Source organism: Heterodontus francisci, chromosome 3 (assembly GCF_036365525.1).
Source record: "Heterodontus francisci isolate sHetFra1 chromosome 3, sHetFra1.hap1, whole genome shotgun sequence".
NCBI lineage: Eukaryota > Metazoa > Chordata > Chondrichthyes > Heterodontiformes > Heterodontidae > Heterodontus > Heterodontus francisci.
In genome coordinates this window covers 88,983,981-89,000,950 of record NC_090373.1, presented here as the reverse complement: position 1 = coordinate 89,000,950, position 16,970 = coordinate 88,983,981, and the positions used below count along the sequence as shown (strand labels likewise).

The window sequence follows — 16,970 nt, the reverse complement described above, 5'->3', positions numbered from 1 at the left end:
GAGATAGGTTTTAAGGAGTGTCTTAAAGGAGGAAAGCCAGGTGAAGAGGTGTAGAGAGGGTATTGCAGAGCTTGGGGCCTAGGCAACTGAAGGAGTGGCCACAAATGGTGGAGCGATCAAAATCAGGGATGCACAAGAGGTCAGAATTAGAGGAGCGCAGATATCTTGGAGGGCTGTGGGGCTGGAGGAGATACAGAGAGGCAAGGCCAGGGAGGGATTTGAAAACAAGCATGAGAATTTTAAAGTCAAGACATGTTGCTTGGCTGGGAGCCAACATCGGTCAGCGAGCACAGGGGTGGGGCGGGTCATGGTACGTGTTAAGACACGGGCAGCATAGTTTTGAATGACCTCAAGTTTACAGAGAGTAGAATGTTGGAGGTCAGCCAGCAGTGCATTGAAAAGTCATCTAGAAGTGACAACGGCATGAATAAGGGTTTCAGCAGCAGATGAGCTGTGACTGGGGTGAAGTTGGGCGATATTAAACATGGAAGTAGGTGGTCTTAGTGATGGCACACATATGTGGTCGGAAGCTCATCTTGGCGTCATGTGTGACCCCAAGTTTGCGAACAGACTGGCTTAATCTCAGACTGTTGCCAGGGAGAGGAATGGAGTTGGTAGCACTTATCAACATTGTGCACCTCTCAACAATAGGCAGTGCTATTGCACCTTCCTCACTCGTAGAAAGCTTAGAAACTGCACAGCACAGAAAGTGGCCATTCTTCCATACACTCTGCTAAACACAGAACGCAGATCACAAAACTGAACATTTTTATGAAAACTTGATTTAACTTTTCCTCTGCTCTTGAAGATATCTTTGATTAATTAAAATGAGCAGGTCTGCACTTCATTCCCTCCTGCCGTTCCTGCTGCTTTTTATGAATTTAAATGGTTTTGTTCATTTGTGCCCCACTCTGTGGCCCTATTGTCAAAATTCGCTGTGGTCTACTCCTTCCCCCCCCCCCCCCCCCCCCTTGGCCATGCTGCTTTTTATGCATTTAAAATTGCTCTGCTCTGGTCTCTGCCCATTCCTTACAGCCCCAAAGCTTGAACCATGAATTGAAATGGCATCCTGCAGCCAACTGTTAAAATTCAAAATGTCCACTTTTGAAATTTTCCATGTCTGCTTTTAGACCCATATCTGGCCTTTTTTTTTAAATGAAAAATTTCTCAATGAATTAACCTGCTGTCCCACTGCTTTGGAAAATGAATTGGAATGGCTTGGTCTGATTTCACTGGTCTGTTCCCTGTCCTTGCTTCTGTACTTATGAATTTAAAATGGTTCCATATAGTCCCTCTGACAAAATGTAAAATGCTTCCTGAAATTGGCACTCTTACCAGAATGTATATTGATTTTAAAATGCTCAAATTTGCACCGCTGAATAATCTGTGGCTCAGTCATGGAATACAGCAAAATGTTATTCTGTCTTGATGAATCAATGCAGTCCAGTGAATTAGCATTTCTTAATGGAATTAGCCAAATTAATTTCTGGCTTACCCTATGGAGGTAATTATTCATTAAATCTAATTTGGTCAGTGAAATCCAGAAAATTGATTTATGTTGTATTTGTCAGCCAGTGAAATACAGAAAATTGTAAATCATGACTTAGTTCCTCCAACTTATCAACAGTAAGATATGAGATGTACTGATATTGTTAAGTCCATGCATAATGTCTGTTTTGTTTGAAATTTTATTTGGCCCAATATATTATCTTGGAAGGAACTTGGTCGCCTTCTGAAAATAATTATTTTGTTTCTGTCAAGAAGGCCAACAATATACATTTGTCTGGCAGTAACTGTGAAATTCAAGAATAGATGACCAGATAATTCTCCGCAATGATCTTGGTTAGAAGGTACTCGCATCAGCAAATCTCTAATATTTTAAGCCTGTTATACCTTACAATGAGGGACATTTGAGCTATTTGACATGCAAATTAGACTTTAAAAGCTATCAACCCAGAGAAGATCAGAAACCTTAAGACATAGCCTGAATTGTAACATGGATTAATACCACAATTGTTTGTCTTGTAATACTATTTCAATGGTATTTTCCTGTCAGCAACTTGAATTCCAGGAAGCCAAAAAAAATACATCTATCACAATGTCAGTTGCAAGATTTTGGGGATTTAATTCAAGACATTTTAAATTACTGTGCAAGTTTAACACTATTGCTGATTTATCTGATATATTTGCTTCTGTGTAGTTGCAGATTTTGCATATGGTCTGACAGTATGCCACTCTGTCTTTCAGTGACATGGGCATCAAACCTGCAGACTCAGCATGACAGGCCCCCCATTTTACTTTTATTTTTAGTTATTTTTTTTCTTTTTTACATTTTTTTCCTTTTGTTTATTTGCTACCACTGTTTGTTTTCAAGTTTGTACTTGCTGCTGCTCAATATTCAGTTTGCTAATACCCTATCTGTACTAATGCTTTGTCTTTCAACACACACCATTAACATATTGTTTGCCTTTGCTCCATGACCTCTAGTTTAGCTATGTGGCCTTGTCCAGTCGACACCTTCTCCTTTGTTACCTCTTGCCCCACCCCCAGCTCATTTGCTTATAACCTTTGACATTTCTAATATTTGCTTGTTCCAAAGAAGGGTCACTGACCCGAAACGTTAACTCTGCTTCTCTTTCCACAGATGCTGCCAGACCTGTTGAGTGGTTCCAGCATTTCTTGTTTTTATTAATATTGCTGTGCACTTAAACAGATTATGTATAATGGACAAAAAGTGATTGTCGTTTAGAAAATGTTTCAGTATATATTGGCCCAAGGCTATATTAATTATACAATAATGTTAAACCTTCCTTTGGTACGCTATGTTGGGAATAGTGCAAATTTCATCTACCATAAGGCTTATCATATTGATAGATCCCATGCCGGGGTGTTCTCTACTTGCAGGATTCATATCTTCGGAGTCACTTGTGGAATCATTCAGCCTGAATGAGTCATGTGGGATCATGATCAGTGCGCATAGGAATCTTGTGCAGTCAGTCTTATGTAAATTAATGTTGCAATCTGCACTGGAAATGTTTTAAACCCTTTTCCAAATGCTTTATTGCAAATTTGTATTTGAGTTGCACAAAGGAGTACTTTTCTTTTTTTTGAAGGTTTTTTAATATATGTATCCAATTATTTATTTCTAATTAAAAGTTTTGAAACAAGGTGACAAGAATTATAAAAACTGGAAGGATGAAAGTCAGTGATATAGCTGCGATTAGCAGGATCCCAGTCCCATTATTATTGGATGTATCTAAAACGGGCACCATTCCATTATTCTGGTCACAGTGGAAAAGCTAAAACTTACTTTGGCTAATGTGAAATCTTGAGAATAAAGCATTCTTTAGAACTTTTTAATTCATTCATTCATTCATTCATTCATAGGAGCATCAGAATAGGAGTAGACCATTTAACATCATCTCCCCCCCCCACCTCTGTCCAAAAACTGTTCTGCCATTCAGATAGATGACCTAACTCGTTCCCTAATTTTGCTCCTGACAGGGCTGGCTCTAATTTTCAGACTGTGCGCTTAGTCCGAGACCATCAAAAATAATTTCTGTATACCTTATATGTTCCCCTTAATACCTTGAAAGTGGGACGTGGGTGTCGCTGGACAAGCAGCATTTATTGCCCATTCCTAATTGCTCCTGAACCGCTGCAATCCATGTGGTGGAGGTACACCCACAATGATGTTCAGGATTTTGATTCAGGAATGATATATTAACCAAATTGCGAAAGATTGAAGGGGAACATAGTGGTGCTGTCATGCGCCTTCTACCCTTTGTCCTTTTTAGATGGTCGAGGTTGCAGGTTTGAGAGTTGCTGCCAAAGAAGCCTTGGTGAGTTGCTGCAGTGCATCTTGTAAATGGTACACGTTGCAGCGGTTGCCAATCAAGCGGGGTGCTTTGTCCCGAATGGTGTCAAGCTTCTTGAGTGTTGTTGGAAATGCACTCATCCAGGCAAGTGAAGAGTATTCCATCACGCTCCTGATTTGTGCCTTGTAGATGGTGGACAGGCTTTGGGGAGTCAAGAGATGAGTTACTCGCCGCAGAATTCCCAGCCTCTGACTGGCTTTTATAACCACAGTATTTATATGGCTGGTCCAGTTCAGTTTCTGGTCAATAATGACCTCCAAGATATTGATGGTGATGGTAATGCATTTGAATGTCAAGGGGAGATGGTCATTGCCTGGCACTTGTGTGGCATGAATGTTACTTGGCACTTATAAGCCCACGTCTGAATGTTGTCTTACTGCATGCGGGCACGGACTGTTTCGTTATTGAGTTGCGAATAGAACTCAACACTGAGCAATCATCATCAAATGTTCCCACTTCTACCTTATGATGGAGGGAAGATCATTTAATTAAATTATACACAGTTTTTTTTCTCAATTCTACCACAGGTCCTTTGAACCTGCTCTGCCATTTGATATGTTTATATGATCATGAGTTTTTCTTCAGAAGAGATTGTGGGATGAGGGGGAAAGTGAGATATCAGAATAAGGATTATGTATATGGGTATACCGTTATTTTCGATACTTTCAGCCATGGAGTTCGCTGTCCCATTCTTGTTTTTCCCAGGTCAAACTCTTAATCACTTCCTGTACATGATGCAGTCCAAATGCTCCACCCCTTTAAGAGGTGCAGGCTGGCTGGAGCTTGCACTAGCCTCTCACGATTTTGTATCCTCATCTGAAGCGTGCAGCCATTCAACAATGTGCTTAGCACTGGCTTCCAGCAATGGAAGCAGCAGGTGTGGGTTAATTGGACATCATGATCCCCATGCCTGTTTTCAGGCCTTATCAAATTTCACAGTCTAAACCAGGAAGTACAAAGCAAGAAATAAAAATGAGACTCGCTACTTATAAAGTTACATTTTCAGGGCCAGAGAGCTTGGTCAGTGATATTTATCACATCACGCTGTTAAAAACTCACTCCTGAATTCAACAGCCCTAACTTTTTTCAGTTGTCATTCGTGGCAAACCTTGGGCAAGTGCAGAAGCTCATGCTGTTAATCATTTCTCTGCTCAGCCCATCGGCGAGTACAACAGCGCATCCTGTAGAGGAGCAGGGTCACTCTGACAGCAACTTCTGGATTTCTATGTTAAGCTGATGCTGTCTGCTTTACCCTGTTAGAATGGTGAGCACTGTTCAGCTTACCATTTTTCTTCCAGCAAAAATTCAACCAAATGTGTCTCCAACACAATCTGACAACTACTTCATGCTGGTAAATGGTTGACAGTAGAAAGTTTGTTCTTTAAGCCCTATTGCTGACAAATCCAGATGTGAAGAAAGTGCAGAGAATAAATTAATCTTGTGATGTGGATCTTTTCAGAATTGAACTGTTGTATAGAAGTATCTTTATATCACAGATCCTTAAGAAGTGCCTAATAGATTACTGTCTCATTTCCAAACTATAAGAAACATGCATGTTTACTTATGCTGATTTTTTTAAAATCAGGTACCACATTCTTCAGGAAAGTTTAATTAAGCTGGTTGAAGCTTCCAATGACCAATCTCACAACATGGATAGGTGGCTCAGCAAACTGGAAGCTTCTAGCTGGCTGACTCATGTTAAAGAAATACTAACCACTGCTTGCCTGGCTGCACAGTGTATAGACAGGTAAGGACTTTGATAGAATCATAGAATGGTACAGCACAGAGGGAGGTCATTGAGCACATAGTGCCTGTGTCGCTCTTTGGTAGAGCTATCCAATTAATCACGCTCTCCTCTTTTCCCATAGCCCTGTAAAAAAAATTTTCCTTCAAACATTTATCCAGTTCTCTTTTAAACATCACCATTGAATCTGCTTTCGCACTCTTTCAGGCAGTGCATTCCAGATCGTAGAAGCTCGCTGTTTTTTAACAAAAAAATTCCTCATGTTGCCTCTAGTTCTTTTGCCAATCACCTTTTAAATCTGTGTCCTTTGATCACTGATACTTGTGCCAGTGGAAATAGTTTCTCCTTGGTTTTGATGGTGTTCAGAATCATGATTGTTTACTCAATCAAATCTCCTCTTAACCTTCTGTGCTTTAAGAGCAAGCTCCAGCTTCTCCAGTCTCTCCACATAACTGAAGTCCTTGATCCCTCGTACTATCCTAGTAAATATCTACTGCACCCTCTGAAAGGCCTTAACATCCTTCCTAGTGTGGTGCCCAGAGTTGAACACAGTACTCCAGTTGAAGCCTGGCCAGTGTTTCTTAAAAGTTCAGCATAATTTCCTTGTTTTTGTACTCTATACATTTATTAATAAAGCCAAGGATGCCATATGCTTTTTAACAGCCTTCTTGTCTTGTCATCTTCAAAGATTTGTTTACAAACAGTCCCCAGTCTTTGTTCCTGCACCCCCTTTAAAATTGTACCATTTAGTTCATTATAGCCTCTTGTTCTTTGTACCAAAATGGTAGGAAAGCTAGCAAATTCTGTTCAGTTTCATCTGTCATGTGTCGGTCTATGTTCACCTGAAGTCCGTTTTTATCTGCCTCATTGATAACTATATTTGAGTTCCATATCATCTGCAACCTTTGAAATTATACTGTATACCCAAATCAGGTCATGAATATACATCAAAAAGAGCAGTGCTCCCATTAACAACCCCTGGGAACACCTCAGCATACTTCCCTCCCCTTTGGAAATGCAACTGTTCATCACTACAATTTGCTTGCTGTCCCTTAGCTAATTTTGTACCCATGTTGCCATTGTCCCTTTAATACCATGGGGTTTACATAGAAAGATAGAACATAGAAAATAGGAGCAGGAGTAGGCCATTCGGCCCTATGGGTCTGCTCCACCATTCAAAAAGATCATGGCTGATCGTCTAATTCAGTACCCTGTTCCCACTTTCTCCCCATATCCCTTGATCTCTTAGGCATTAAGAAATATAATCTGTCTCCTTCTTGAATATATTTAATGACTTGTCCTCCACTGCCTTCTGCAGGTTCCACAGGTTCACCATCCTCTGAGTGAAGAAATTTCTCCTCATCTAGGTTCTAAATGGCATACCCCGTATCTTGAGACTGTGACCCCTGGTTCTGGACTCCCCAGCCATCGGCAACATCCTCCCTGCATCTAGCCTGTCTAGTCCTGTTAGAATTTTATAGGTTTCAATGAGAGCCCCTCTCATTCTTCTAAACTCTAATGAATATAGGCCTAGTCATCCTAATCTCTCCTCATATGTCAATCCTGCCATCCCAGGAATCAGCCGAGTAAATATTCTTTGCACTCCCTCCATGGCAAGAACATCCTTCCTCAGATAAGGAGACCAAAACTGCACACAATACTTCAGATCTGGTCTCACCAAGACCCTGTATAACTGCAGTAAGACATCCTTGCTCCTATACTCAAATCCTCTTGCAATGAAGGCCAACATACCATTCACCTTCCGAACTGCTTGCTGCACCTGAATGCTTGCTTTCAGAGAAACCCATGTACAAAGATACCCATGTCTCGTTGCACCTCCCCCTTTCCCAATCTAACACCATTCAGATAATCTGCCTTTCTGTTTTTACAACCAAAGTGGATAACCTCACATTTATCCACGTTATACTACATCTGCCATGCATTTGCCCACTCACCCAACTTGTCCAAATCACATTGGAGCTTCTTTGCATCCTCCTCAGAGCTCACATTCCACCTCCCCCCCCCCCCCACCCCCCCAGCTTTGTGTCGTCTGCAAACTTTGAAATGTTACATTTAGTTCCCTCACCCAAATCATTAATATATATTGTGAATAGCTGGGGCTCAAGCACTGATCCCTGCGGTACCCCACTAGTCAATCAATGCCTGCCAACCTGAAAAACACCAGTTTATTCCTTCTCTCTGTTTCCTGTCTGTCAACCAATTCTGAATCCATGCCAGTATATTATCCCCAATCCCATGTGCTTTAATTTTGCATACTAACCTCTTATGTGGGACCTTATCAAACGCCACCTTAAAATCCAAATACACCACATCCACTGGTTCTCCCTTATCTATTCTACGTGTTACATCTTCAAAAAACTCCAGTAGATTTGTTAAGCATGATTTCCCTTTCGTAAACCCATGCTGACTTTGTCCAATCCCGTTCATGCTTTCTAGGTGTTCTGCTTTAAGTTTGCTAATAAGTCTATTATGTGGTACAAACACCTTTTGAAAATCCATATACATATCAACCATATTAGCTTCATCAACTCTCTCCATTACTTCAAAGAACTCGGTTATATCTTCTCAGTTTGCCTTCAGCAAATCCGTGCTGACTTTCATTTGTTAGCCCATACTTTTCAAAATGCCAGTTAGTTTTGTCCTGGATTATTGTCCTGTCTGTCAAAGTTTCCCTACCACCAACATTAGGATGATTATCCTGTAGTTGTCAGATTTATTCCCCTCCTTTTTTTTGAACAAGCCTGTAACTATTGCAGTCCTTTTGTCCTCTGGAACACCTCCAATCCAAGGAGGATTGGAAGACTGTGTAGGTTATGTAGCTTTAATGTAGCTTCCAAAATGTACAAAATGATTTCTCCACATGCAGTGGATCATACTCTGCCATTTCTACCACTTCCAGCATGATGCCGCCACCACCAAACAGATCTTCCCCTCCCCAACCCTTTCAGCATTCCAAAGCGACTGTTCTCTCCGTGACACCCTGCTGCACTCTTCATTCACCCCCAATAAACCCTCCCATTCCCATGGCACCTTCCAGTGCAAGAGCAGGAGATGTAACACCTGCCCTTTTAGCTCCTCCCTCCCCATCATCCAGGGCCCCAAGCACTCCTTCCGAGTGAAATAACAGTTTACTGGTATTCATTTCAATTTAGTATACTTTATTAGTTCCTCACAAGCCAATCTTCTCTACATGGGGGAGACCAAATACAAATTAATTTTATTTATTTATTTATTTATTTATTTTTATTTATTTAGAGATACAGCACTGAAACAGGCCCTTCGGCCCACCGAGTCGGTGCCGACCAACAACCACCCATTTATACTAACCCTACAGTAATCCCATATTCCCTACCACCTACCTACACCAGGGGCAATTTACAATGGCCAATTTACTTATCAACCTGCAAGTCTTTGACTGTGGGAGGAAACCGGAGCACCCGTCAAAAACCCACGCAGTCACAGGGAGAACTTGCAAACTCCGCACAGACAGTACCCAGAATCGAAATTGAATGATTGCTTTGCGGAACACCTCCATTCAGTCCACAAGCATGACCCCCGAGTTTCTGGTCGCCTGTTATTTTAATTCTCTGCCCCGCTCTCATTCTGGCCTTGGTGCCTACACTGTTCCAATGACATCAACATAAATAGAGCCATAGAAAAGTTACAGCACAGAAGGATTCAGCCCATCGTGTCCAAGCCGTCAGATAAAACTAGCCGTCCAACTCTAGGAGCATCACCTCGTCTTTTGATTAGGCACTCTACAGCCTTCTGGACTCTACATTGGGTTCAACAAGTTCAGATCATAACTCTGCCTCCATTTTTTTGTTTGGACAGCAGCTGTTGGTAATTCTGCTTTTCTCGTTTACAGCTCCTCCAGAATCATCTTTTGTTTCTTCATTTGTCCCATTACCATTCCCTTTTGTCATTTAATCTGTCCTGCCTTCTACACTATTTTAGACCTTCCTTTTTGTTCATTTCTCCCAACCCTTTCCTTGCCTCTGCTTAAAATCTGTTACATTTCTAACATTTTCCAGTTCTAATGAAAAGTCATTGACCTGAAGTATTAACTTTGTTTCTCCCTCTACAAATGCTGCCTGACCCACTGAGTGTTTGCAGCATTTGCTGTTATTAGTTTGCACCCTCTACAAAGTGCAATAGGTCCTGGGTCAGCAGAAAAATGAATCATAACCGGTCCAAATTATATTGAATGAGTTGACCTTCTGGCTCATTTAAGCTTCCTGTAAAGGAATGAGCCCTACCCTCATTATTGTTCTGTGCTACTGAAGGGTATACGTTATCTCATGTCTTCAGATTACATTTTCCAACAAGCCCAGTGGATTGTGTGATGTAATGTAGCCCAAAGAAGCATCTAAACAACTCAAATATATATATTTCTGAAGTGACTTAGTTTGTGGCAGCAATTTCATTTCTGAACAATTTCAGAAGTAGTTGCAAAATCAAATCAATGCAATTTATTCCCCTTTTTCTCACTATCGCTCTCTTGCTCTCTCTCTCTCCCTCTTTCACTCGAGCCTCCTCACTTGTTTGCTCCTGATCACTCACTCTTGCCCCCGCCATGTTATTTCTTTGTGCATGTATTCCGGCCCTGGAACAAGATGCCTCCTGAGAATCATTGCCCTTTACATTAGCGGTAAACTTTTGTCGTTGTGCATTCATTTTGCTCTATACGAGGCCTGTTGCATTGACCTTCTGAATATGGGGAATGAAAGACGATGAGTATATCTGACGTCCAGGGTGTGTAGGATGCATTGTGCTGGTTATGGAGTTACGGAGGGGTGGAGTGTCTGTAATTTTCTTTGAGTGTTGAGTAACAATTTCAAGGATTTATATTGGGGTGGGTGAGGAACTGTAATGCTAGCTGTTTACCATAAATTGGTTATGAACAAAAATAATCCGTCAGGAATTATACTATGTGATTGGTCTCGGGTGACGTGTTTCTCTGATTTGATTGGTTTTGGTTTTGGAATCTGATTAAAAGGACAGCAGCCTCTGTGACCTGTTGAAATTCTGACATTTGGTTGAAGAGGATTGTGTAATATTATAGTATTACAGCATTATAGTATGGTGCAAGGGTATAAAAAGTCCAATTCATTTATTATGTTTAAAATTCATTGAACATTTAAAAACTATTAAGCATGACTTTTAATAACTGAACTACACTTTTTATCAGAACTTTCCAATGTGCACAGAGTGACTGGCAAATTTGTTTTCATAACTATAATTCATTCATTATATGAAGCACTTCGGAATGTTTGAGCGATGTAATAAAGCACTACATAAACACAACTTTGTTCATTCTTGTCCATCTTGCATAACCATTCAGTTTTGCTTTTTTTTCCCTGGTTCTAACTGATCATCAGAATATGTACTTCCCAATCATGCCTATAGATATAAGAAATCATTACATTTTGTCGCAACAAGTTGTAAAGCTGATTTTAGAGTGCCTGCACACGCAAGACAAAATACAACACGCCATAAGCTATTTCAGAAGAACATACCATTATTTGCCTCAGACAATTTAATTTCTCATGCCTGTGCTGTTACTTAATGCCAACTTACAAAAGCTAGTTTGAGACTGTCATTTGATTTTACTTAATCTCCTACCAGCAGAGGTTTAGTTAATGTTCTATTTTTGTTGCAGAAGCACATAGTTTATTTGGAATTATAGCATGCTTTGTACCAACCATAGAAAGTAATTTGGTGGTTTTGGGGCACAGTATAAATGGATCTGTGGTGTTCAACTTGCCTCTTTAGTTAAGATAATGCATAGTACAAATTATACCCTTTCTAAGCATATATTTGCAGCATTCATACTGTTGTTCCTGTTTTAGGGAAGGTGCATCTGTGCTGGTTCATGGCAGTGAAGGGATTGACTCCACTTTACAAGTCACCTCTCTCGCCCACATTATTCTAGATTCACAGTCCAGAACAATTAATGGGTTTGAGGCCTTGATTGAGCGTGAATGGTTACAGGTGAGTGCTGAAAAGTGGACAGATTTCATTTGGCTACTTGGCTAATGAAATTGTCTTGATTTGAAAAGACATGTCCAGAATAATTTATTGTTTCTACTGGTGGTTGGGTTATAATTGAAGGGAATTAGAAAAACTTGAATTTGGCCATTGTATATACTATACTAACACATTAAAGGAAAATGCTCCTAGATGCAAACTGCTGTGTGAACTGTTCAAACGAACTGACTTTTAGAGAGGGTTTATCGTTTTCTTTTTCTACTGCCGCCACCTCATGAATATACAAAAGTTTTCCGAGCAATGTCTTTTTGTAACACTTTCTCAAAAAGCAGGGTACCACATGCTAATATCTTTCCCTCTTAAGGTAAATTAAGGGCAGAAATGTAAAAAGCCACATAATTTTATTCCATGTTGCTGGGATTGGGGAAGGGGTGGAAAGGCACAAGCATTTGATTCCACCTAGTTTTTAACTAGGAAGCATTTATAAAAAAAAAAAAATTCTGATTTGAATCAGCATTCCAAACCTACTGTTGCAGCAGTACAAGTAGAGTAGGTTACTTTTCCGACCGGTCGATCTCTGTAATTGTGCAAAATATCTTCATGTACAAGAAAAGTATTGAAATAAGATGTTGAGAATTCTGTGTAAGGTGCCTTTTTTATTATTAATTGCTTATTCATTAAAATAATATAGAACTCGCCATGCTTTTGAGGCTAGTATTAGTAAGTTCAGTTAGTTTTTAAAATGGGCACCAGTTGCTCAATATGAGCATCTCCTGTATGGAACATTTTTTCACTATTTTACTCTAATCTCCCACTTGCTTTTCTCTTGAAAAAATTGTCTTCATATTGGTTTGTTTGTTCCAGGCTGGTCATCCATTCCAGCAGCGATGTGCTCAGTCGGCCTATTCCAATTCAAAGCAGAAGAATGAAGCTCCTACATTTCTCCTCTTCCTGGATTGCTGCTGGCAGATCCAGCGGCAATTTCCATGTTCATTTGAATTTAATGAGCAATTGCTAATTGTATTGTTTGAACATGCTTATGCTTCCCAGTTTGGAACCTTCTTGGGCAACAATGAAAATGAAAGGTTAGTAACGCTGTCTCTATCACTGGAGATAGAAATAATTTGTTGCTTTGTGTGTTTCCTGGGAATTCAACGCTGAAGCAGGAACATTAATTCTTACCCAGTTGTGTCCTTGTGGGACATTCCAACTACGAGAGCTGGAAAGTTAAATTTCTGCACTATTAGTGATCAAGCTGTCAGAACGCTTCAGAGTGAGCTTTCCTTTTCCAGTTTTCTTTTCTTGCAAGACTTATTAAAACTCATTGGATGATGACAAATGAATTTAAATACCAGCTGAGGGTGGAATTCATAATTCGTAATCATATTGTACTATCTAAAGGCCTAGCATATGAATTGCACATTTTTAGTTCTGGGACTGCAACAGTGATATTTGTGATTTCTGAAGTTCACCTAAGTTAAGAATATATTTTGTAAATGTTCTGTGTTTTGAGCATGATAAATAAGGATCTTTGATCGATTCATTGATTATAGAATGGCTGTAATCATGCTTAATGTCTGTATTTAAAAAAAAAAAAAAATCCTTTTGCAGGATGTGGGCATTGCTGGCAAAGCCATCCCTAATTGCCCTTGAGAAGGTGGTGGTAAGCTGCCTCCTAGAACTGCTGTGGTCCACGTGATGAAAGTACTTCCACAGTGTTAGGCAGGGAATTGCAGGATTTTGACCCAGCAATGATGGAAGGAATGGCGATATATTTCCAAGTCACAATGGTGTGTACTTTGAGGGGAGATTGATGTATTCCTATTTGTGTATTGTATATATTGCCCCCGCACCATCTTCACCCCGCACCCCCTTCCCCTGCACCCCCCCCCACCCCCTCCCTCTACCCCTCCCCCTTGCATCCCCTCCTCCCACCGGCACCATCCTACACCTGTGTAGGGGCCCCAACAACCCCACTGCCTTGTGGGCGTCTCGGGAGAGACCAAGGCTAAGGGAGTAAACCCTAACAGAAAATCCGGAGCGGAACCCCGTAGGCGGTCATGTGTCACCTTTGGCATGTTTCCGGCAGTTCCTGCAGCCATACTGGTGCCAAACGTCGTGTCCTGCACTCCTTTGGACCCCACCAGAAAGGCCGAGAGGGGGGTTTTGACGACTGGGCAACTCTCAACCTCCATAAATTTGCCCAGGCATGCGCCATGGAGAGGTCACTCCATAGTTGCCTCACAGCGACCGAAACAACACGGAAGGCAGCAGTTACGGGTTATAAGTCCAGATAAATTGGCGTAGAAACTGGGCGCCACGGGTTGCCTTTGTCGGTGGGAGAGGTCATTGCACCTCACTGGACAGCTACCGCCCGCCTCAAACCGGGCAGCCCCCGGTCAATAAGGTTCTGTCCCGCCACAGTCTGCCTGCTTCAATGGGTGCTTGGAGCTCAGGGTCATTGCCCGAAAGGTGGACTGATACACCGCACCAAACAACATGAAAAAAGGAAAGAAGGTACCAGCCCTTCGCTTTGCAAGCTGGAACGTCAGAACTATGTGTCCTGGCCTGTCGGAAGACCTTACACAAATCAACGATTCTCGGAAGACCGCCATCATTAACAACGAGCTCAGTAGATTCAATGTGGACATTGCAGCACTTCAGGAGACTCGCCTCCCCGCGAGTGGCTCTCTAGCAGAGCAAGACTACACCTTCTTCTGGCAGGGCAGGGATCCTGAAGAACCAAGACAGCATGGAGTGGGCTTCGCCATCAGAAACCCCTTGCTCAGCATGATAGAGCCTCCCTCAAATGGCTCGGAACGCATACTGTCCATCCGACTGCTCACCACCTCTGGTCCAGTACACCTACTCAGCATCTATGCTCCAACACTCTGCTCCGCACCTGAAGCTAAAGACCAGTTCTATGAACAACTCCATAACATCATTAGCAGCATCCCCAACACCGAACACCTATTCCTGCTGGGGGACTTTAATGCCAGGGTTGGGGCCGACCATGACTCATGGCCCTCCTGCCTTGGGCGCTATGGCGTTGGAAGGATGAATGAGAACGGGCAGAGACTGCTTGAGTTGTGTACCTATCATAACCTCTGCATCACCAACTCGTTCTTTCACACTAAACCCTGTCACCAGGTTTCATGGAGGCACCCAAGATCACGTCGTTGGCACCAGCTAGACCTCATTGTCACAAGGCGAGCCGCCTTAAACAGTGTTCAAATCACACGCAGCTTCCACAGTGCGGACTGCGACACCGACCACTCCCTGGTGTGCAGCAAGGTTAGACTCAGACCAAAGAAGTTGCATCATTCCAAGCAGAAGGGCCACCCGCGCATCAACACGAGCAGAATTTCTCACCCACAGCTGTTACAAAAATTTCTAAATTCACTTGTAACAGCCCTTCAAAACACTCCCACAGGGGATGCTGAGACCAAGTGGGCCCACATCAGAGACGCCATCTATGAGTCAGCTTTGACCACCTACGGCAAAAGTGCGAAGAGAAATGCAGACTGGTTTCAATCTCATAATGAAGAGCTGGAACCTGTCATAGCCGCTAAGCGCATTGCACTTTTGAACTACAAGAAAGCCCCCAGCGATTTAACATCCGCAGCACTTAAAGCAGCCAGAAGTACTGCACAAAGAACAGCTAGGCGTTGCGCAAACGACTACTGGCAACACCTATGCAGTCATATTCAGCTGGCCTCAGACACTGGAAACATCAGAGGAATGTATGATGGCATGAAGAGAGCTCTTGGGCCAACCATCAAGAAGATCACCCCCCTCAAATCTAAATCGGGGGACATAATCACTGACCAACGCAAACAGATGGACCGCTGGGTTGAGCACTACCTAGAACTGTACTCCAGGGAGAATGCTGTCACTGAGACTGCCCTCAATGCAGCCCAGCCTCTACCAGTCATGGATGAGCTGGACATACAGCCAACCAAATCGGAACTCAGTGATGCCATTGATTCCCTAGCCAGCGGAAAAGCCCCTGGGAAGGACAGCATTACCCCTGAAATAATCAAGAGTGCCAAGCCTGCTATACTCTCAGCACTACATGAACTGCTTTGCCTGTGCTGGGACGAGGGAGCAGTACCCCAGGACATGCGCGATGCCAACATCATCACCCTCTATAAAAACAAAGGTGACCGCGGTGACTGCAACAACTACCGTGGAATCTCCCTGCTCAGCATAGTGGGGAAAGTCTTTGCTCGAGTCGCTCTGAACAGGCTCCAGAAGCTGGCCGAGCGCGTCTACCCTGAGGCACAGTGTGGCTTTCGTGCAGAGAGATCGACTATTGACATGCTGTTCTCCCTTCGTCAGATACAGGAGAAATGCCGTGAACAACAGATGCCCCTCTACATTGCTTTCATTGATCTCACCAAAGCCTTTGACCTCGTCAGCAGACGTGGTCTCTTCAGACTACTAGAAAAGATCGGATGTCCACCAAAGCTACTAAGTATCATCACCTCATTCCATGACAATATGAAAGGCACAATTCAACATGGTGGCTCCTCATCAGAGCCCTTTCCTATCCTGAGTGGTGTGAAACAGGGCTGTGTTCTCGCACCCACACTTTTTGGGATTTTCTTCTCCCTGCTGCTTTCACATGCGTTCAAATCCTCTGAAGAAGGAATTTTCCTCCACACAAGATCAGGGGGCAGGTTGTTCAACCTTGCCCGTCTAAGAGCGAAGTCCAAAGTACGGAAAGTCCTCATCAGAGAACTCCTCTTTGCTGACGATGCTGCTTTAACATCTCACACTGAAGAATGCCTGCAGAGTCTCATCGACAGGTTTGCGTCTGCCTGCAATGAATTTGGCCTAACCATCAGCCTCAAGAAAACGAACCTCATGGGGCAGGATGTCAGAAATGCTCCATCCATCAATATTGGCGACCACGCTCTGGAAGTGGTTCAAGAGTTCACCTACCTAGGCTCAACTATCACCAGTAACCTGTCTCTAGATGCAGAAATCAACAAGCGCATGGGTAAGGCTTCCACAGCTATGTCCAGACTGGCCAAGAGAGTGTGGGAAAATGGTGCACTGACACGGAACACAAAAGTCCGAGTGTATCAGGCCTGTGTCCTCAGTACCTTGCTCTACGGCAGCGAGGCCTGGACAACGTATGCCAGCCAAGAGCGACGTCTCAATTCATTCCATCTTCGCTGCCTTCGGAGAATACTTGGCATCAGGTGGCAGGACTATATCTCCAACACAGAAGTCCTTGAAGCGGCCAACACCCCCAGCTTATACACACTACTGAGTCAGCGGCGCTTGAGATGGCTTGGCCATGTGAGCCGCATGGAAGATGGCAGGAT

General features: G+C 42.7%; 1 protein-coding gene across 1 annotated transcript in view; it reads left to right on the top strand.

Annotated features, from left to right (window-relative positions):
• The window catches only part of mtmr9 (myotubularin related protein 9), an 88,185-nt gene that overhangs the window by 45,394 nt on the left and 25,821 nt on the right, over positions 1 to 16,970 (top strand). Inside the window, exons 6-8 of the mRNA XM_068024110.1 lie at positions 5,464 to 5,625; positions 11,496 to 11,637; positions 12,499 to 12,719. Of these exons, the coding sequence (XP_067880211.1) occupies positions 5,464 to 5,625; positions 11,496 to 11,637; positions 12,499 to 12,719 (525 nt within the window). The remainder of the gene's footprint in view (positions 1 to 5,463; positions 5,626 to 11,495; positions 11,638 to 12,498; positions 12,720 to 16,970) is intronic.